We start from the raw sequence: 22,630 nt of genomic DNA, 5'->3' as shown, positions 1-22,630 counted from the left end.
ATGAAATTTGTTTTTGAAACTTTTACTTTACCATTGGTTTATGCTGACTCTGTGTTTCTTTATACCTCTTATCATTCTAATGCATTTATCTTATCCCTGTGTCATTATTTTTAGGAAAACTTAGAGAATGAATATGAGCCACGAAGGAAAGATCATATTTCTCACTTTATTTTACGCCTTGCTTATTGCCAGTCGTGAGTACACATTGATGCTCTCACAGTCCAATCTGACATCTTGAGTTGTAAATTGGTATATGGGAAACTGACATGTATTGTACTGAACATTGAAAAACTCAGAATAACATCAGAAACCGGCAGTTCATGAGTTGAACACATTGTGGTGAATTATTTGAAGCCAGTTGTTTTCTAAAAAATACTGAAAAAAATTCTGTTGTAAAGTTTGCCTTTTGAAACATCTGTTAGCTTCCTGGGACAGGTTCTTTACTTTGGGATTTGAAATTGGAGGGGATTTCAATAAGAAGGACTTCTGCTGCTGTTTTCCCAGAAAAAAATAGTGGGACTATTTCTAAGAAATAGTAACTCAAACATGTACTTGGTACAGATTTTTTGAAATTGAGATGTATGGGTTAGTGGCCATTAAATTAAGGGTGGCCATCTCCTTTGCTAGTTGGTTTGTTATAATATAGTGCCACCCAGAGGGAGAAGGAGTTAGTTGCCTTTTTTTTTTTTTTTTTCAACTTTGTGTTTTTTTTCCTGTATTAATTTTGGCTAAATAACGTACTCATTGTGGTTTTTTTTTCCTGTTTCTTTCTACTAAAAGGCTTATCCAGTGAGAATCTTGAAACTGTTTACTATCACAAGATTATAACTGAGAACTTATTGACTGTGTTTGGTCCTGGAGTTTTTCTTTTGTAAAAAAGCATGGGCAGTTTATGTAGTTTATGCAGTAAATAAATTGCTGACGGTCTGTGAAAGTCACTTTGGAAAAAAAACTAACTTATATTTTACATGCAGTAGTATAATTATTTTGTGACAACAATAATGTCCTTTGTATATTTTATGGATTAATATATTTGTATGTTGGCTTTTAAAAAATTGAGGTATACTTGCACATATTAAATTTTGTAAGATTATAAACTATAAAGCTATAAGCAAAGTTTAATTTCAAGGTTTCTCTGATCATAATCTATTCAGAGATAAAGTTACCTTTAAAAAAATTTGGTGTTTTAAAAAAATAAAAAAAAATTTGGTGTTTATTTGGCATTGATGAAACCCACCTTAGACTGAAGGAATATCCCATTTTCTGATGTAAATGACTATTTTGCAGTAAAATGCAATGAACTATTTTATATTATTTGATAATCAGCTAGGCTTAAGATATTCTTTATTTAGTTCTTTTAATTTTATATATATATATTTTTTAAATTAATTTATTTATTTGACAGAGAACACAAGTAGGCAGAGAGGCAGGCAGAGAGAGAGGAGGAAGCAGGCTCCCTGCTGAGCAGAGAGCCCGATGTGGGGCTCGATCCCAGGACCCTGGGATCATGACCTGAGCCGAAGGCAGAGGCTTCAACCCGCTGAGTCACCCAGGCGCCCCTAATTTTATATTCTTAATACCTCTCCCCATGTTCATCACACCCCTGGTAGATTGTGGTCTGTATCTATGCTGTTTATCATAATACAGCGCTATTATGCTTTTAGCTTCTGTCTTTTGGCATCTTGCTTATGTTTGAGTTTTAGTTCATAAAACTTTCTTGGATTTAATAATCAGTGGACTTTTAAAATAATCATTGGGCTTTTCATTTATGATTACCATTTCTTGTGACCATTTCAGTGAGGATCTTAGACGCTGGTTCATTCAACAAGAAATGGATCTCCTTCGATTTCGATTCAGTATTTTACCCAAGGACAAAATTCAGAATTTCTTAAAGGATAGCCATTTGCACTTTGAGGCTGTAAGTATAGTTTTGTATCCATTTTCAAATTGTTTTCATCATTCATCCCTTCCTGTTAACCTTAGGTATGAGTATTAATGTGTGGAATTCTTTCTCTTTACATTTCCTTCTGAAGTACCTGCCTGAAAGCATATCTATTGTTTTTGCACAACAATGACCCCTTCCCTCTCCATGACTAGAAGAAAGGGGCCTCCTTAGTACCGAAGTGTCACATTTAGTAACTTTGTTAAATATGTGACTTGTGAAAGCACACACAAAAAATTAGTTTATAAAGGTTCATTTTTTTTTTTTTAAGATTTTATTTATTTATTTGACAGAGCGAGAGAGATCACAAGTAGGCAGAGAGGCAGGGAAAGAGAGCAGGGGAGCAGGCTCCCTACTGAGCAGAGAGCCAGACGAGGGCCTCGATCCCAGCACCCTGGGATCATGACCTGAGCCAAAGACAGAGGCTTTAACCCACTGAGCCACCCAGGCGCCCCCAGAAAGGTTCATCTTTACCACAGTCTTCTAGGCCAAAAATTTAAAGCTAATAATATGTTAAAGCTCAGTCAATTAAGTGTCTGACTCTTGATCTCAGCTGAGGTGTTGATCATAGGGTTGTGAGTTCAGTCCCCACATTAGGTTCTGTGCTGGGCATGGAGCCTACTTATAAATAAGTAAATGGATAGATGGATAGAAATGAATAGAGACGTGTCCTTGAGAGGATATTTTCTATTCTTTTTTTTTTTTAAGATTATTAAAGAGAAAGACAGAAAACATGAGCAGGGGGAGGGGCAGGGAGAGAGGGAGAAGCAGACCCCCTGCTGAGCAGGAAGCCCCAAGAGGGGCTCGATCCCAGGACTCTGGGATCATGACCTGAGCTGAAGGCAGACGCTTAACTAACTGAGCCACCCAGGTGCCTCTGAATCTCTATTTTTTATTTTAAAGTGTTTCAGTGTACTGCCGAGTAGAATTTTTTTTAACCAAAAACCATGTTTTTTTTAAACTTCACAATTTAATTATGTACAGAAGGGTGTACTGTATACTTTCATAACTGTATAGCTGATCATAACTAATCATATAACTGACCATAATTGTATAGCCCTATAAAGTATCACAGTGATGATTACCAAAGTTAAGAAATGGAATATTGCTATCACCTGCGCACTTTGTGCCTCCTCTTAGTCACTACCTCCTGTCTCCCACCTAAAATTAGCCACTATCTAACTTCTTATATCTTAAAGTCTTCCTGTTTTTGAACTTTATATAAATAGTATCATATAGTGTGTCTTTTTTTCCTCAGCTCTGTTGAGACGTAATTGAGGTATAGCATTGTGTAAGTTTTAAGTGTCCAAGGTGATCATTTGATACACATATATATTGTGAAGTGTTTACTACAATAAGACAACACTTCCTTCACCTCACGTAATTACCATTTTGTCGTAGTTATGGTGAGAACATTTAAAATTTACTCTCAAGGGCAACTTTTAATTATACAATACAGTGTTGTTAACTATAGTCATTGTGATATTATGCTACTGGAACCTTTTTGACCACTGTCTCATCACCCCCCTCCACCCAGCTCCTGGCAGTTACCATTCTGTTCTCTGCTTCTATGCATTTGGCTTTTTTAGATTCCACATGTAAGTGAGATCACAGGTATAATACTTTATAATACCTTTATTAAGATAACATTCACATACCTTGAAATTCACCCTTTTAAAATGTACAACTTAGGGGAAGGGAAAAAAATAAAATGTACAATTTATTGGTTTTAGTATAATGACAGAATTGTACAACCATCACCACTATCTGATTTTAGAACATTTCATTACCTTAGAAAAGAATCTGAGAACATTTCATTATCCTACCCATTAGTAGTCACTTTTCATTTCTCCCTCTTATCCCTTGGAAACCACTAATCTGCCTTCTGTCTCTGAATTTGCCCATTCTGTATATTTACATAAATGGAATTCTGTAACTTGTGGTCTTGTTACTGGTATCTTTCACTTAGCATAATTTTTTTTTACAGATTTTATTTATTTATTTGAGAGAGATTGAGAGAGCATGAGAGGGAGGAGGGTCAGAGGGAGAAGTAGACTCCCCGCTGAGCAGGGAGCCCGAAGTAGGACTTAATCCTGGGACTCTGGGATCATGAACTGAGCTGAAGGCAGTCACTCAATCAGCTGAGCCAGGTGCCCCCTTTTTTATTTTCCACTTAGCATGATTTTTTTTTTAAGAAATTAAAGTATAATTAACATACAGTGTTGTATTACTTCTAATATATATATACATATATATATATATTTAATTTTTTAAAAAAGATTTTATTTATTTGATAGAGATCACAAGTAGGCAGAGAGACAGGCAGAGAGAGAGGAGGAAGCAAGAGGAGGAAGCAGGCTCCCTGGTGATCCCAGGGCTTGATCCCAGGACCCTGGGATCATGACCTGAGTCGAAGGCAGAGGCTTTAACACACTAAGCCACCCAGGTGCCCCTATTTTCAGTATATATTTCTGTACAATTCTCAGTGCTTATCACAAAAAAATGTATTCTTAATCCCCTTATGTATTTCACCCATCTTCCCACCTACCTCCCCTCTGGCAAACACCAGTTTGTTCTCTATATGTGAATCTGTTTTTTGGTTTGGCTCTTTTTTGTTCTGTTTCTTAAATTCCACATATGAATTGTTCTGTTTCTTAAATTCCACATATGAATGAAATCGTATAGTATTTGTCTTTCTCTGATTGACTTATTTCACTTAGCATTATATCTTCTAGGTCCATCCATGTTGTTGCAAAGGAAAAGATTGCATTTTTTTATGGCTGAGTAATATTCCATTGTGTATATATATATATACCACATCTTTTTTATCCATTCATCTGTGGATGAATACTTGGGTTGCTTCTGTATCTTGGCCATTGTGAATAATGCTTTACTTAGCACAATATTTTATTTATTTATTTTATTTTATTTTATTTTTTTAAAAGATTTTATTTATTTATTTGACAGACATAGATCACAACTAGGCAGAGAGGAGGCAGAGAGAGGGGAAGGGAAGCAGGCTCCCTGCTGAGCAGAGAGCCTGGTAACACAATATTTTAAAGTTTCATCCACGTTGTAGCAAAAATCAGTACTTCTTTTTTATTGTCAAGTACTATTTCTCTGTTCAACAGGTTGATGGACTTTTGGATTGTTTCTACATTTTGGCTATTAGAAATAATGTTGTAGTGAATATTTATGTACAGGTTTTTGTGTGGATATCTTTTTACTTTAGGTATGTATTTGGAAATGGAATTACTAGGTCATCGGGTAATTCTGTGTTTAAACTTTTGAGGAACTGCCAAACTTTTTCAAAGTGGCTGCACGATTTTATTTTATTTTTTTCAGGCAAAATATTTGGTTTAATATTTGATGCATCTGAACATTTTTATTGGCATTTCAGGCTTTTCTTCCTCTATCTTCTTTCTAGGTAATTTTTTTTTTTTTATTGTGTTGTTAGTCACCATAAAATGTATCATTACTTTATGATGCAGTGTTCCAAGATTCATTGTTTATGTACAACACCCACTGCTCCATGCAATATGTGCATTCCTTAATACCCACCACCAGGCTCAACCATCCCTCCTCCTCCACCCCCCACTGCTGAAACCCTCAGTTTGTTTCTCAGAGTCCACAGTCTCTCTCATAGTTTGTCTCCCCCTCCAATTTACCCCAATTCACTTTTCCTTTCCTTCTCCTAATGTCCTCCATGTTATTCCTTATGTTCCACAAGTAAGTGAAGCCATATGATAATTGACTTTCTCTGCTTGACTTATTTCACTCAGCATAATATCCTCCAGTCCCAACCATGCTGATACAGAAGTTGGGTATTCATCATTTCTGATGGCTGTGTAATATTCCATTGTATATACGGACCATATTTTCTTTATCCATTAGTCTGTCAAAGGGCATTTCAGCTCTTTCCACAGTTTGGCTGTTGTGGACATTGTTGCTATGAACATTGGGGTACATATGGCCCTTCTTTTCACTACATCTGTATCTTTGGGGTAAATACCCAATAGGGCTGCACCATTTTATATCTTACTGGTGTATGATGGTTTTCCTTTCTCCATATTCTAACCCACAATTGCTGTTATTTATTTTTGAATGTAGCCATCCTAATGGATGTGAAGTATTTTATTCTTTAATGTCACTGTAAGTGGAGTTATTTCTTTATTTTTGGAATGTTTATCCTAGTGTATAAAAGTTCAATTGATTTTTGTATATTGATCTTGTATCCTGCAACCTAATGGAACTCTTAATACTAAGAGGTTTTAGTGGATTCCTTAGGAGATTATGTCTCACAAATAGAGACAAATCTAACTCATTACTTTCCAATATGGATGCTTTTTATTTCTTTATTTTTGACTAATTTCCCTAGCTAGAATCTCTAGTATAATGTTGAATAGAAGTGGCAGTAGTGGACATCCTTGTCTTGTTCCTGATTTTAGGGGGAAAGCATTCAGTCTTTTACTGTGATCTGTGATATTAGGTATGTGTTTTTACAGATGTCTTTTCTTCAGATTGAGCAAATTTCCTTCAAATTTTATTTGAGCATTCTCATCATGAAAGGGTGTTGGATTTTGTCGTGTGCTTTTTTTGCACCTGTTGAGGTGATTGTATGATTTTATTAGTATGGTGAGTTACATTAGTTGATTTTTGGTCCTGACCTTGATGGATATTCCTGGGATAAATCCCTCTTCGTTATACTGTATGATTGATTGATTGATTGATTTGAGAGAGAGTGAGCACACATGCACCAAGTGGGGGAGGGAAGGGAGAGGTAGAATCTCCAGCAGACTCCACACTGCACCACCCAGGTACCCCTATATGATCCTTTTTATATGTTGCTGAATTTGATTTGCTAGTAATTTTTGGAGGATTTTTGTATTTATTGGTAAGGAATGTTAGTCTGTAGTTTTCTTGTGATGTCATTGTCTAGGTTTGGTATCAGGTAATCTTGGTCTTAGAAGGGGTTGGGAAGTACGAAGTGTGTCCTGCTCTTCTGGGTGGTTTTTTTTTTTTTTTGGATGAGATTGTGAAGGATTAGTGTTCATTTTTCTTTAAACAGTTGGTAGAATTTAACCGGGGAATCTGTCTGAGCTTAGGCATCTCTTTGTGGGGTGTTTTATTTTTGAAATTAAATTAAATTTAATTAATTTACTTATTATTTATTTATTTTTTATTTTTTTAATAAACATGTAATGTATTATTAGCCCCAGGGGTATAGGTCTATGAATCGCCAGGTTTACACACTTCATAGCACTCACCATAGCACATACCCTCCCCAATATCCATAACCCCACCACCCTCTCCCTCCTCCCCACAACCCTCAGTTTGTTTTGTGAGATTAAGAGTCTCTTATGGTTTGTCTCCCTCCCCATCCCATCTTGTTTCATTTATTCTTTTCCTGCCCCCCAAGCCCCCCATGTTGCAGCTCTACTTCCTCATATCAGGGAGATCATATGATAGTTGTCTTTCTCCGATTGACTTATTTTGCTAAGCATAATACTCTCTAGTTCCATCCACGACGTCACAAATGGCAAGATTTCACTTCTTTTGATGGCTGCATAGTATTCCATTGTATATATATACACCACATATTCTTTATCGATTCATCTGTTAATGGACATCTAGGTTCTTTCCATAGTTTGGCTATTGTGGACATTGCTGCTATAAACATTTGGGTGCATGTGCCCCTTCGGATCACTATGTTTGTATCTTTAGGGTAAATACCCAGTAGTGCAATTGCTGGGTCGTAGGGTAGCTCTATTTTCAACTTTTTGAGGAACCTCCATGCTGTTTTCCAGGGTGGTTGCACTAGCTTGCATTCTGTGGGGTGTTTTAAAGTTACTGATTTACTCTTATTATAGATCTATCCAAATTTTCTATTTCTTCTTGAGTCAGTTTTTTGACTCTTCTTGAGTCAGCAGTAGTTTGTGTTTTCTAGGAATTTCTCCATTCATCTGAATTATCTAATTGATGCATACATTCATTCATAGTATTTCCTTATAATCCTTTTTTTTTTTTTTTAAATATTTTATTTATTTATTTGACAGAGATCACAAGTAGGCAGAGAGCAGGCAGAGAGAGAAGGAGAAGCAGGCTCCCAGCTGAGCAGAGAGCCCGATGTGGGGCTCGATCCCAGGATCCTGAGATCATGGCCTGAGCCGAAGGCAGAAGCTTAACCAGCCACTCAGGCGCCCCTGGATAATTTTTTCTAAAGAATTTATTTGTCAGAGAGAGAGAAGGAGAGAGAGTGTGTGCACAAGCATGGGAAGGGGCAGAAGGAGAGGGATAAGCAAACCTCCCACTGAGTGGGGAGCCTGACTCGGGGCTTGATCCTGGAACCCTGAAGTCAGATGCTTAACCCACTGAGCTACCCAGGCACCTCTTCACAATTTTTTTTTTTCCCCTTTTGACTAATTATTTTTATTTTAGAAAATATAATTATTTTTCATAAAATGTCATTTCTGTAAACATGGAATGGATTTATTATTGTCATTTTAAAATAAATGAACAAATATTATCGTAATTCTTCAGTTCTAATTTCTAATCCTGATAGATATATCCCACATAAACAAAAGTTCTTTGAGTTCCTTGATAATTTTCAAGAGTGTAATGGGTTCTTCAGACCAAAAATTTTGAGGACCACTACTCTAGAATCACATAGCCAACATTCAGAGAGCAGAGGTAAGATTTTTCCAAGTGAGTTATTGAAATATTGAATGAATAAATGGAATAAGTATTTTTATCTTTTTAAATTTTTCTCCAAGTTTTTAACTTAAATTTCAGATAGTTAACATACAGTGTAATATATTTTTTTTAATTTTATTTTTCATAAACATATATATTTTTATCCCCAGGGGTACAGGTCTGTGAATCGCCAGGTTTACACACTTCACAGCACTCACCATAGCACATACCCTCCCCAATGTCCATAACCCCACCCCCCTTCTCCCAACCCCCCTCCCCCCATCAACCCAATTTTTTTTTTTTAAAGATTTATTTATTTGACAGACAGAGATGACAAGTAGGCAGAGAGGCAGGCAGAGAAGAGTGGTGGAGCAGACTCCCCACTGAGCAAAGAGCCTGACGGAGGGGGCTCAATTTCAGGACCCTGAGACCATGACCTGAGCCGAAGGCAGAGGCTTTAACCTACTGAGCCACCCAGGCGCCTCTCAATATTTTTCTTAAGTGTCTAATGATCTTTGGCTTTTTGTTTATGTTTAATATAGAGATACTAAAAAGTGGACTGGAAGATTGGGGTTTATATTTTGTACATGGAAGTGTATGAGATACTTATTCACTATTGGGCGTTGTTCACTTATTTTCTAAAAAATAATTGGTTGATGATCACTGCCAAAGTTAATATGTCAAAGGAAGCCTCCAATCTCTTTCTACAGTGATTTATGTCTTTTTTTTTTTTTTAAGATTTTATTTATTTATTTGACAGACAGAGATCACAATTAGGCAGAGAAGCAGGCAGAGAGAGAGGAGGAAGCAGGCTCCCCGCTGAGCAGAGAGCCCGACGCGGGGCTCGATCCCAGGACCCTGGGATCATGACCTGAGCTGAAAGCAGAGGCTTTAACCCACTGAGCCACCCAGGCGCCCCTACAGTGATTTATGTCTTAATGCCAACATTCTTATATCAGAGAGCCAGGAGCCCACTGTTTACTATAGTGATTTATTTCTCTCTCTCTTTTTCTTCATTCTTCATTTTTTGTGTTTGGTGCATCTAATTCATGATTGTTTTCTGTTCTCCGAGATAATACCAGCTCTCTTTTCAGTATCTTTCGCTAGGGATTTAAATTGTGGTGTCCTGTTCTCCTTTCGATCAGTTAGCACATTTTCATCTTCTTTTCAAAAACACGTTGAACTCCCTCTTCCACTATTTTGTTTGTCCTTGGTGGTTTATATTCTTTTTATATCATTATTGTCATTTTCATTTTATTGTGGAGGTAATGGAAATAAATATTTATATTCAGTTTGCCATATTTAGCGAGAGTCCTCAATGATCTCAGTAATTAGAGTTTTAAATTAGGGGAACAACAATGAAGTTTTTTGTTTTTGTTTTTTTTTTTAGATCTTTTTTTTTTTTAAAGATTTTATTTATCTATTTCACAGAGAGCACAAGCAGGGGGAGCAAGGGAGGGAGAAGCAGACTCCCTGCCTAGCAGAGAGCCCGATGTGGGGCTTGATCCCAGGACCCTGAGATCATGACCTGAGCTGAAGGCAGACGCTTAACCAACTGAGCCACCCAGGCGCCTCATCAATAATGTTTTTGAATGTGATTTTTTAAAAGATTTTATTTATTTGTCAGAGAGAGAGAGAGTACACACAAGCAGGCAGAGAGGCAGGCAGAAAGAGAGGAGGAAGCAGGCTCCCTGCCAAGCAAGGACCCTGATGCGGGACTCGATCCCAGGACCCCAGGATCATGACCTGAACTGAAGGCAGCAGCTTAACCCACTGAGCCACCCAGGCGTCCCTGAATGTGATTTTTTTTTTTTTTTTAAAGATTTTATTTATTTATTTGTCAGAGAGAGAGGGAGAGAGAGTGAGCACAGGCAGACAGAGTGGCAGGCAGAGGCAGAGGGAGAAGCAGGCTCCCTGCTGAGCAAGGAGCCCGATGTGGGACTCGATCCCAGGACGCTGGGATCATGACCTGAGCCGAAGGCAGCTGCTTAACCAACTGAGCCACCCAGGCGTCCCTGAATGTGATTTTTTAATAGTGGTTAACAGTCCAGACTCTGGTGTTGTATTTGTGGAGTTTGAATTCCCTGTCTGATGCATATTACTGTTGGAACTCCCCCCTTCTGATCCTACATGTCTTGCTTGGTATGTCAAGAAAATATGATCATGACTACTCTTCACCCAGGCCATTTCTCACAGCTGTGTTTTTGACAAGCAGCCTTGAGGGATGAAGTAATAACCTTCCTGATATATAGAGGAGACTTGCTTACTGCTTGCTGTAAAAGTGATTGTTTCTCAGTGTTCCTTGCTGTAGTGCAAACCCATTCTACTTGACCATTCATCTGGAATATGTCATGTTGTCCCCCAAAGAACTTGACGGTAAGAATGACACAATGTTTTGGCTCTCTTGCTGCTGCTTGTGATAGAGGAGTAATAAAATTTCTTTGTCTCTAATGTAGAGGTCTTTGTCTTATGTCAGCATCCATTAAACAGTAATAGGCTAACTTTTGACTTAATAGGTAACCTAAAATTCAGTCTCATACTTGACAACCAGCTTTGTGATTTTGAGTAGATTTCCTAATCTGTACTCGTTTCCTTATTTTTAAAATAAGGATAATCCTGGAGTGCTTGGGTGGCTCATTCGGTTGAATGTGTGACTTTTGATATCAGCGTTATGAGATTAAGCCCTGCGTTGGGCTCCGTGCTCAGCATGGAGTATGCTTGAGATTTTTTACCCCCTCCCTCTCCATTCCCTTTGCTCCCCCTGCTCATGCTCTCTCTCTCTAAATAAATGAAATCTTAAAAAAAAAAAAAGTATTTAGAGTTCTTAATATTGTGCCTGGCACATGTATTAACTAGTAATATTGTGGTAGATGTAGAGGCAGCAAATGTCTGTATTTGCAGAAGTGTGGGGTTAATTAGATTTGATATGTTTTTGCTGCAATGAAAAAAATCTGTTTTGGAGTTCTGAACCTTATAAAAATCCTAGAAGAGAACACAGGCACTAAGTTTTTTGACATTGGCTGTAGGAACTTTTTTTTCTAGATATGCCTCCCGAGACAAGACAAACAAAAGCAAAAATAAATTCCACATCAAAATAAAAAGCTCCTGTACAGTGAAGGAAACAGTCAACAAAACTAAGAGGCAGTCTGTGGAATGGGAGAAGATATTTGCAAATGACATATCTGATAAAGGGTTAGTATCCAAAGTATATAAAGAACTTATAAAACTGAACAGCACTGGGGCACCTGGGTGGCTCAGTGGGTTAAGCCCATGCATTTGCCCCAGGTCATGATCTCAGGGTCCTGGGATCGAGCCCTGCATCGGGCTCTCTGCTCAGCAGGGAGCCTGCTTCCCCCTCTGCTGCCTCTCTGCCTTCTTGTGATCTCTCTCTCTCTCTCTGAAATAAATAAAATCTTAAAAAACAAAACAAAACTGAACAGCACCCCCCTGATAATCTAATTAAAAATGGGCAGAAGAATGAACAGACATTTCTCTTAGAAAAAACATACAGATGGCCAACAGACACATGAAAAAATGTTCATCATCACTTACCATCAGGGGAATGCAAGTCAAAACTACAATGAGATGTCACCTCATACCTGTCAGAATGGCTGAAATCAAAAACACGAGAAACAGCAAGTGTTGGTGAGGCTGTGGCTGTGGACAAAGGGGAACCTTCTTGCACTGTTGGTGGGAACAAACTGGTGCAGTCACTCAGGAAAACAGTATGGAGGTACCTCAAAAAGTTAATAGAAAAAGCCTATGTGATCCAGCAGTCACACTACAGGATATTAACCCAAAGAATACAAAAACACTAATTCAGAAGGATAAATGTACTCCTTTGTTTGTTGCAGCATTATTTACAATAGCCAAACTATGGAAGCAATCCAAGTGTCCATCGATAGATGAATGAGTAAAGAGGATGTGGTATATATATGCAATGGAATATTGTTTAGCCAACAAGGAGAATGAAACCTTGACATTTGTAATGACTTGGATGGAACTAGAGAGTATTAGGCTAAGTGAAATAAGTCAGAGAAAGACAAATACCATATGATTTCACTCGTGTGTAATTTAAGAAACACAACATGAGTAAAGGGAAAGAAAAAAGAGAGGCTTAACCATAGAGAACAAACTGATGGTTACCAGAGGGGAGGTGGGTGGGTGGTGGGGTAGACTGAATAGGTGATGGGGATTAGGAATGCACTTGTGGTTATGCGCACCAGGGGATGTATGGAGGTTTTGAGTCACTATATTATACCCCTGAAATTAATATAACACTATTTGTTAACTAACGGATTAGAAAAGAACTTAAAATCTATTTTGGGTCTTATAGGAGAGTGGAATTTATGGCACATACTTTTAACAAGTGTCTTGGCAGTCATGATTGGCTATTAATCCTATTCTGGTTAATTCCAGTCTGCTATAATTACTGTATTTATATTCTGTTTCATTCTGCAGGTCATTTGAGGTGCATTGTTTTTTCTTTTTTTTTCTTCTTTTTTTTTTAAGATTTTTATTTATTTATTTGACAGAGATCACAAGTAGGCCGAGAGGCAGGCAGAGAGAGAGAGAGGAGGAAGCACGCTCCCTGCTGAGCAGAGAGCCCGATGCGGGGCTCGATCCCAGGACCCCGGGATCATGACCTGAGCTGAAGGCAGAGGCTTAACCCACTGAGCCACCCAGGTGCCCCTTGAGATGCATTATAATAAACATGTATTAAGATGTAGAAAAACGGATAAGATTGAATGTAGGGAAGATTAATGCCTGCATTTGTATGTCACTGGGGATCCTATGCAGTTTCTAAAAGGAATAGTAACTTTTGGCTTCTTGTGTGACTTTTTGTCTTTTTAGTTCAGTGATTCGTAGTTGGGGGATAGTATGCGAGTAGTCCTCCTAGGGGGTTGATCAGAACTTTCGTTGGAGGAGTACAGAGTATAAAAAAAACATTTTTTGTTTTTGAAATAAACAGTGTGGAATATAAAACTTGATCAAGTATTTGTAGCTGATGCTGATTCATGGAGGAAAGAAGAGAGAGCATTGCAGGGGCTTGGCAGAAAACCCATTCCTGTAATAGATTGTACCACTTTACTGGCAGAAACCTTTTTCCTTTTTCTGGTATACTCTCATGGCAACTGATACTAGTAAACGAGGCACTTGAATTCAGGTGTTTTTGATTAGCTTGACTGTAGCTCCCTGTGGCTCTTCCTTCCCATTTCCCAACTTTTACCATTTAATTAATGGGAATATGCACATTTTTCTTCTTCACTTTGATTGGAATATTTGGTTTGCATTTGAAACTGTTGTGCTAAAACAGATGTCAGTGATGCTTTTAGACTCAAGGGAAAGCAAGAATTAGGGTAAAGTTACTGGTATTTATAGTATAAGCTTGTCTCTGATGAATAATATACCTTTCTGCCCAAGATGAGGCAGAGGGAAATAGTGGGGAGTAGAGACACAAGGCCATCTTGGCTTACATGTTACAGAAGCTGGGTTGCTGGCACACACATCTTAGAGTCTACCTGGACTCTGTTTGTATACATTTATCTTTCAGATTCATTAAAGCTGCAATTACTTTTTTTTTTTTTTTTTAAGATTTTATTTTTAAGTAATCTGCACACCCAGTGTGGGGCTTGAACTTACAACCCTGAAATCAAGTCACACGCTCTACCAACTGAGCCACCCAGGCACCCCGCTGCATTGACTTTTATGTCGATCTCTTTCTGTAAAATAAATGTATTTTTATGTTAGAAGGAGATGCAGTGTTACAACTAAATTGCATTGTGTTTACTTTGATGGAGAAATATGTACAGAAAAAGAAATAATTTCTTTGCAAGGTTTTTTTTTTCTTAAATTTTTTTGTTATTTGCCATAGTTGATGTAATTTTATTGAATAAAATTTTGAAGCAGGTGAGTGAGGCCAGTTATCAGACTGGGATTCTTCCATTGTGTTTCTTGTTCCGGCTGTGTTTTGAAAATTTGGCTTTTGTAGTCTGTTTGGGTTTTTAGTGGATAGTAGCTCCTGAATCTTTAAGATATATAACATAAGGGACGCCTGGGTGGCTCAGTTGGTTAAGCAGCTGTCTTCAGCTCAGGTCATGATCCCAGCGTCCTGGGATCGAGTCCCACATCGGGCTCCTTGCTTGGCGGGGAGCCTGCTTCTCCCTCTGCCTCTGCCTGCCATTCTGTCTGCCTGTGCTCGCTCTCTCTCCTCTCTCTCTGACAAATAAATAAAATCTTTAAAAAAAAAAAAAAAGATATATAACATAAAACTTTAATGTGAAGTATTCAGAAAGGAAAAACTGTTATTTTTCATTCTTGGCTTTATGTGTAAATAATTTGTATTTTAAATCCGAAATTTCTAGGAAGGATTAGAAATGCTGTCTTTGGGGGATATTTTGGATCTCATTGCTGAGTTGATTGACTTAACCTTGTGTCACATTAAAGGTGAATGAGTAAGGTCAAACATACTATTAACGATTTTTCAGTTGACCAGTTAGGCAAAGGTCAGGCTTTGACACGTGTCAGCCTCGCAGACAAAGGTTCTCTGTGCTCTTGCAGTTCACAGTCTGGTAGCTGTTTATAATTTACCTTGATGTTTTAAAAAATCTTCTTAGGACAGTCAAAAAATATTTTTTTTTTAAGATTTTATTTATTTATTTGATAGAGATCGCAAGTAGGCAGAGAGGCAGGCAGAGAGAGAGAGGGAGAAGCAGGCTCCCCGCTGAGCAGAAAGCCCGATGTGGGGCTTGATCCCAGGACCCTGGGATCATGACCTGAGCCGAAGGCAGAGGCTTTAACCCACTGAGCCACCCAGGCGCCCCTCAAAAAATATTTTTTACCTGATTTGAAATACCAGTGGATTTAATGGCAGGATGCTTTTCATCCAAGTAGCCCAGAGTGGTAGGGACAGTGAAGGTAAGTATCTTAAAAGATATCCAGTGTATTCTGTGTATCACAAATGCGAAATCCACTGCATATTAAATAGAAATAGTGTTGTTCGATTGTCAAATATGTTCAGGAAGGGAGGGTTTTTGAGTGAAGGCATTGTGGTTGGTAACATTATTACCTGGCTTACTGAAAATAAGTACTTGTAAAACTTCGGATTGCTTATTTTTACCTATTTTAAAATAATTTTCCTTATCCTGAATTTGATATTTAAAATTTGTTTCTTATCCCTTGAAGTTTGGAATCTTATTCTCCTATCTTAGAAATAGTTTCATGTTATTTTTGGCTTACTCCTTTTTGGTGATCATGAGTTAATGTTTAATTTGTCATTTGTTATTGGAAATGTCAATTGTGTGAATTTATTAGGAACTTCTGGGTACTTTTCTCTAGTTAACATTGGAACATTGATTTTGCATTGATTTAATAGTTTTATATGTTGAAGTTTAAAATGGTTTTGGGGGTTCACTTGTGCATTATTATTTCTTAGTTATTTGCAAGTTGGCCTTGAGGTAGTCATGGTTTTCTGATCATTTTGGCCTTTATTATATTGTTTTCCTAGCTAGTTGATCTAGTTTGGGTTGTTGTAGCTCTTTTGGACTGTGCATTCATTATTGTGGTCAACTCTATTACATAAAATAGGAAAATGCCATTCATTTGATATATATGACTCATTTTGTAGCTACCCTCTGGGATATTATTGTAAATTATTATAAGCCTATTAATAAGTTGCAAAGCAGTTTGAATGTGCTTGCAAAATCTAGAAATGCATACCTTCAATTTTCCCTTTGATGCAGAATAAATTTCAGCCAATGGGGAGTCTAATGTTACAGCTGAGACAAGACATACAGATGTCAGAATGGACATGTAGTGGAACACACTGGGGAACATATGTGTTTGATGAGCATGGAAGCTTTTCATAGGGCGTCTGACAAGCCATTGACTATGACAGGGGTGGAAAGGGCTCTGGAGAAGAGTGAAGTGGGATGGTAAGCTCATACCATTAACTCTTGTTGGAATTTCGACTTAAAGGAACTGAAGGAGAAAGGATTAATGATCAGATGAAGGTTCAAGTTTATTTTCAGAGTGGGGAAGTAAACCCTTTTATTTATTTATTTATTTATTTATGATTTATTTATTTGAGAGAAAGAGCACAGGGGGAGGGGCAAAGGGAAAGAATCTCCAAGCAGACTCCCCACTGAGCGTGGAGCCTGATGTAGGGCTCAGACCCATGACCTGTCAGATCATGACCTAAGCCGAAACCAAGAGTCAGGTGCTCAACTGACTGAGCCACGCAGGCACCCTGTAGATAATTTTATATTCCAAGAATTTGAAGTGGGCAGTTTTGAGTTGAATTGCCTGGTGGATTCAAGCATGGTGCTGAGTGTTGAGTAAACAAGTTAATTTCCAGAGAAAATAGTAGTCAGTTCAAAGGATTTACCTCTATTTCTCTTTAATAAACAAAGTAATCTTTAAGATGAGTACAGTAACATGGAATACTTATTTTTTCTCAGGGTTAAATATTAGGTAATAAGTGTATATATATATATACATATACACACACGCATATATATATATATATGTTGTATATGAAATAAGCTTTTGCTTTTGAACTGAACTTGAGGGATTATGCTGGTTAGCAGAGTTCAATTTGTTCTCTATTCTTTATAGGAAAATTTATGATTTACACAGAGCTCTTTATGTGTTTCTGTTACAATGCATACTTTTAACTTCTTCTCAAATGATGTAAGTGAAAGCATTAATAGGGCTTCCTTTCTGTAAGCACACTCCATAAACAATACACTTATCTTCACGTTGTTTTTTTTTTTTTTTAAATGATTTTATTTATTTATTTGAGAGAGAGAGAGAGAGAGCATGAGAGGAGAGAGAGATCAGCGGGAGAAGCAGACTCCCTGCCAAGCAGGGAGTCCGATGTGGGACTCGATCCCAGGACTCCAGGATCATGACCTGAGCTGAAGGCAGTTGCTTAACCAACTGAGCCACCCAGGCGCCCCTTCACATTGTTTTTGACATCAAATAATTATGGAAGCTAACTTTATATTGTTTCGTATATATTTTTGTGCAGCTCTAGTATTATATTTGGAGAGTGAGGAAAGGTTCATTGAGTTCTTTTACTTAATTTAGGACTCACCATTTATGCGTATAATTGTAAAAATATGCCATAGCAGATGGTCTTTAGTGGCAATATTTTAGAAGTTCACAGAATTTGGATTTTCCTTATCAAGCTACAAAATTAGATTTTGCTCATTATAAGATAGTTTAAACCTAGAGATGCTATGACTAAATGTGAAACTTCAAGCTGAATTACCCTTGAAGGCTAAAATTAACATATGCAAAAATTTTCAAATAACTTATGAGAGTCATTTTTCTTTTTTAAAGTTTTCGTATAGCTTTTGAATATAGAATTCTTTGTATTCTTTTTTTTTTTTTTTTAAAGATTTTATTTATTTATTTGACAGAGAGAAATCACAAGTAGGCAGAGAGGCAGGCAGAGAGAGAGGAGGAAGCAGGCTCCCTGCCGAGCAGAAAGCCCGATGCGGGGCTTGAACCCAGGACCTGGGATCATGACCTGAGCCGAAAGCAGTGGCTTAACCCACTGAGCCACCCAGGCGCCCCTAGAATTCTTTGTATTCTTATCGATGATGACTTAATGTCTCTGACTTTGCCCTTGAAAAAGTATGACTGTAACTTAGCTGAAGTTTCTCACCTAATAATATTATATATATGTTACTATTTAGAACCTAAAAGAATGAAATTAATTTACTAAATATCATCTTTAGTATTCTGATAATCTTTTGGTTAAACATTACATTGTGAAGTGTTACTGATGTTTTCTGAAGGTCTTCCAAAAAAAAAGCATATACTGACTTTTCAAATGTATACTTTATTTTTTCAACCTATAACCATCCTTTTTCTTGTCTCTTGCTGCCCCCTCCTCCCTGAATACTTAATCTTTTTTAGTTGAACTAGGCCTGTCATGGGCTAATTCAGAGTTTAGATCAGAGTGCCTTATCCTAAGTCTTTGGGATGAGAATAAGAACCAGGATGTGGAAGCCTGATGGAGTTGCAGGAAAAAACCATTTTGTGTTCTAGTCATTGAGGGGCTAAGGCTGAGTTATAAAGGCAGGAGGAAATAGTTGCAGTTAGCCCAGGCCCCATCAGTATAACTATCCTGCCACTCCCTACCCCTCTGAAGACAGAGATGAAGTAGTTAAAATTCTTAAGCTCTCTTTATGCTCTTTACTCCCTAGTTCCACTGATTGCTAACCTCCTTGACTTTCAGATTCTTGGTGCCATAACTCCAGCTATTGATACCCGCCAGCTGTCTGGCTTTTTCTCCTGTTCAGCTCTGCTCGAAGTGTGCTCTCCCAATTTCAGTGTCGCTTGACGCTTTTGGGCAAGAGAATCCTTCTGTAGGCAAATATTTTCCAGTTTTTTTTAGTTGATACAGAGACTGTCACCTCTGTATGAATGTTAGAAAATCTAGAGGACTGTTTTGGGGCTTGCAATGGGGTTCTTGTTCCCCGAGGAAGTAATACTTGTTGATACCTAAACGAGCAGTGGACTTCTTAAGCTTTGGGTGTCCACAGTGATCTGAGGAGACAGAGGAGAGAAGTTCATCACTAAAGAGCTAACTTTTGTTATGTGTTTACTGAATGCCGGGCACTAAGCTAAATGCTTTAAATGGATTATGTAAATTAATCCAGACAGCAGCTCCAGGAAGAAAGGTTAGAGAGGTGAAGTAACCTCTCCAGAGTTAAATGATGGAACTGGAACTAAAAAATCCAATCTGTAGATTTTTGAAATGTGTTTATTGCAAAGCATGTTACTAAATATATGAGCACATTTCCTCCCAGCTAGTCCTTAACTACACTGAAATGATGTGGAATAGATGGTGACATTTAAGGTGACAGTGCCCATCAAAAGGGATATGCAAACACAGGTGTGAGATTAGAGATTTACATTAAATTAGGAAATTAAAGCATTAACTGTAATTTTACGAGGATGTTTTATTTTAGCTGACAGTTCCTGGCAGAAATGGAAACACAATATATTAAATATGCCATAAGTATAATATGTGTGCTACCTCTAAGGAAAACACTATATTTACACAGCTCCATTGTTGAAGGGCTTATTATCTCAACCATGGCTTTTCTATACCCTATGTTGCTTTTCTCTGGTACCTTTTTTTTTTTTTTTTTTTAACATTTTTTAGTCACATTGTATGTTTTAGTTCATGTTCAACAATAAACTCATGTGATATTCAAATGTCAGTGGAAACTGAAATTCCAAAGTAGACTTTATGCCTGAGATAGGAATAATTTAACAGTATGGTAAAAAGGAAATTATAGCCTTGATTTGGTTTTGTTTTTGGCTTAGGAGAAAGGAGGAGCACCTTCTTTGGAGAGAGGTCCACTGGTTGTTTCAGACTGGGCCTTTTAGGATAACTCCTTGGTTCATTTAGGGGTTCTGGACTTCAGGGACTACTTCCTATACTTTGGACTTCTTTGTGGTATATTGCTGATGGTTGTAACAATGACTGGAGTGTTCTACAAGTATTTAATAGACAGGGAATGGGGATGCTGGACTGTCTGCAATGCACTGGATAGTTCTGTACAACAATGAATTTTCCCACGTCCTTTTTGATTTTTCTTTTTCCTTTTAAAAATTTATGTGCGGTAAAAAAAACAAACCTGTTTTAATGACCTGAATCTAGACCCAAACACTGTTTTATAAATATACATAAAATGTTTTTTCCCCCCACGGTTTTTGTGTACCCTGGAATGAAACTACTGTGTGAATTGATGGATAATTATACTTTATTTTGTTCTGTATGTTTCTGTAAGTTCACCTTTTTGGAAAAGCACTACACCGATGGGGCATTTGAGGCACCAACTCACACACTATACCAGTCTGCATTGGTGGATATTGCATTCACAAAGTTTCTAGGAGTGGGTACAGTATTTAACCACTTGATTATGACATTTTTTTTTTTAAAGATTTTATTTTATTTATTTGACAGAGAGATCACAAGCAGGCAGAGAGGCAGGCAGAGAGAGAGGAGGAAGCAGGCTCCCTGCCGAGCAGAGAGCCCGACGCGGGGCTCGATCCCAGGACTCTGAGATCATGACCTGAGCCGAAGGCAGCGGCTTAACCCACTGAGCCACCCAGGCGCCCCTGATTATGACATTTTTAAAAAAAGATTTATTTGAAAGAGTGCGTCCATATGAATGGGGGCAGGAGTACTGAGAGAGGAAGGGAGAATCTCAAGCAGACTGTCCACTAAGCACAGAAGTGGGTGCAGGGCTCAGTCTCATGACCCTGAGATCATGACCTGAACCGAAACCAAGAGTTAGACGCCTAACTACTGAGCCACCACCTAGGTGCCCCTTAATTATGACATTTAATACACTATATGTGATTCTTTATGTTTGTTAGTATTATTTTGTTTTAGATTGCTTTTCTGTTTCTTTTATATTTTAGTTATGGAATTACCCGTCCCCCCCCTTTTTAAAAAAAATATTTTATTTATTTATTTGTGAGAGAGAGAGAGAGAGCACGTGCAAACAGGAAGAGTGGCAGGCAGAGGCGGAGAGAGAAGCAGGCTCCCTGTGGAGCAAGGAGCCTGATGCAGGACTCGATCCCAGAACCCTGGGATTATGGCCTGAGCTGAAGGCATTGGCTTAAACGACTGAGCCACCCAGGCATCCCAAATTACCCCTTTTTTAAAAAAAGACTGTTTACTAACTCTTTACTAACAGTAAAGTAACTGTCATCCCAGACTTACTATTTCCATAACTAAGATTATATCTGGATGTCTTCCTATTATTTGTAAAAAATAATCTTCTTAAACCCTCTGTATTGTGTAGTTCCAGTATGCACAACAACTGTGAGTATAACACATGAAGGAGACAGTCAAAACTGGCATCAAAATAATACTTCTTTTTAGTCTGCTTTATAAACAGAGTTCAAAACTCTTCATTATTGTGGATGTAGGGTTTCCTAGTATCCTAGTGTAAGAGGGCAAGCAAACTTCTCAGATTGGGAGAGTTAAGACTGGCTGTCTGCTCCTAGATCATTTGGTGGGCCTGGGGTAGGACATTCAGTTCTTCTATTTCCTTTGGAGATATCTTCATAGAATATATAGTGAAGGTGCTTTTTTTCCTGAGATTGTGCTGTTCATATAGTGAGGTTTCTGGTCTTTGGATCATGTATGTATAGAAATAATTCCTAGAAATTATGTATTTTTGGTGACTTAAGATAGTCAGACTTGAGGAATATTAATCATAAGAAGAATTCTAATTTTTAAATTTATTTATATTTTAATACATGGGGATGATGATGTATATAAACAATAGAGGAATTCCAAGCACCAAACCGTTGAGAGAACTTCGCCTTTGGACCTAGGGACCTATAAAATTTATTGCCTTGTTGGCTTACAGGTTCTGAATATAAACCTAAGGGATAGAATGGGTGGATTAAGGTGATCTCTTTCTTTTGCATCTTTGTGGGGGCTTACCAACTGTTGGAACTCTGTTCTGAGGACTGGTTGGTAATAGAGGGCCTTGGAACCTGCCTTTTTCCCCCCCCTAGAAACAGCAGCCTGCTCTTCCTTCATGTGGTGTGGTACTCTTTCTTCTTTCCAGCTTGAACACTCATAGTTTTGTCATTCTATTTTTCCTAATGCCTACTCCTGTGAGATCTTCTAGATATCATATACTCTGTTCATTTGGCATTATTTTAATGGCTTTATGAATTTCGAGGAAATACATTCACGTATTCCCCCACATTAGTCTGGTTTTGGTTATACATTTTTATGAGAAGGAAGCTTGTAGTTAAATTATGGGGAAGGGGCCCTGGGTGGCTCAGTTGATTAAGTGTCTGCCTTCCGCTCAGATCATGATCCCAGGGTCTGGGGATCGAACCCTGCATCGGGCTCTCTTCTCAGCGTGGAACCTGTTTCTCCCTCTCTCTCCACCTGCTGTTCCCCCTGCTTGTGCTCTCTCACTCTCTGTATCAAATAAATGA

General features: G+C 37.9%; 1 protein-coding gene across 5 annotated transcripts in view; it reads left to right on the top strand.

Moving 5' to 3' along the window:
- Positions 1-22,630, top strand: part of PRIM2 (DNA primase subunit 2) — a 333,098-nt gene that overhangs the window by 5,468 nt on the left and 305,000 nt on the right. For 4 of the 5 annotated variants that reach the window (XM_047733345.1, XM_047733346.1, XM_047733343.1 and 1 more), the window contains exons 4-5: positions 115-194; positions 1,798-1,918. In XM_047733345.1, the coding sequence (XP_047589301.1) occupies positions 115-194; positions 1,798-1,918 (201 nt within the window). Of the gene's footprint in view, positions 1-114; positions 195-1,797; positions 1,919-16,413; positions 16,632-22,630 lie in introns of those variants that run through there. The other variant, XM_047733348.1, reaches the window with a different exon arrangement.

Source organism: Lutra lutra, chromosome 6, assembly GCF_902655055.1.
Source record: "Lutra lutra chromosome 6, mLutLut1.2, whole genome shotgun sequence".
Taxonomy (NCBI): domain Eukaryota; kingdom Metazoa; phylum Chordata; class Mammalia; order Carnivora; family Mustelidae; genus Lutra; species Lutra lutra.
This window is presented reverse-complemented; position numbering and strand designations above follow the sequence as displayed.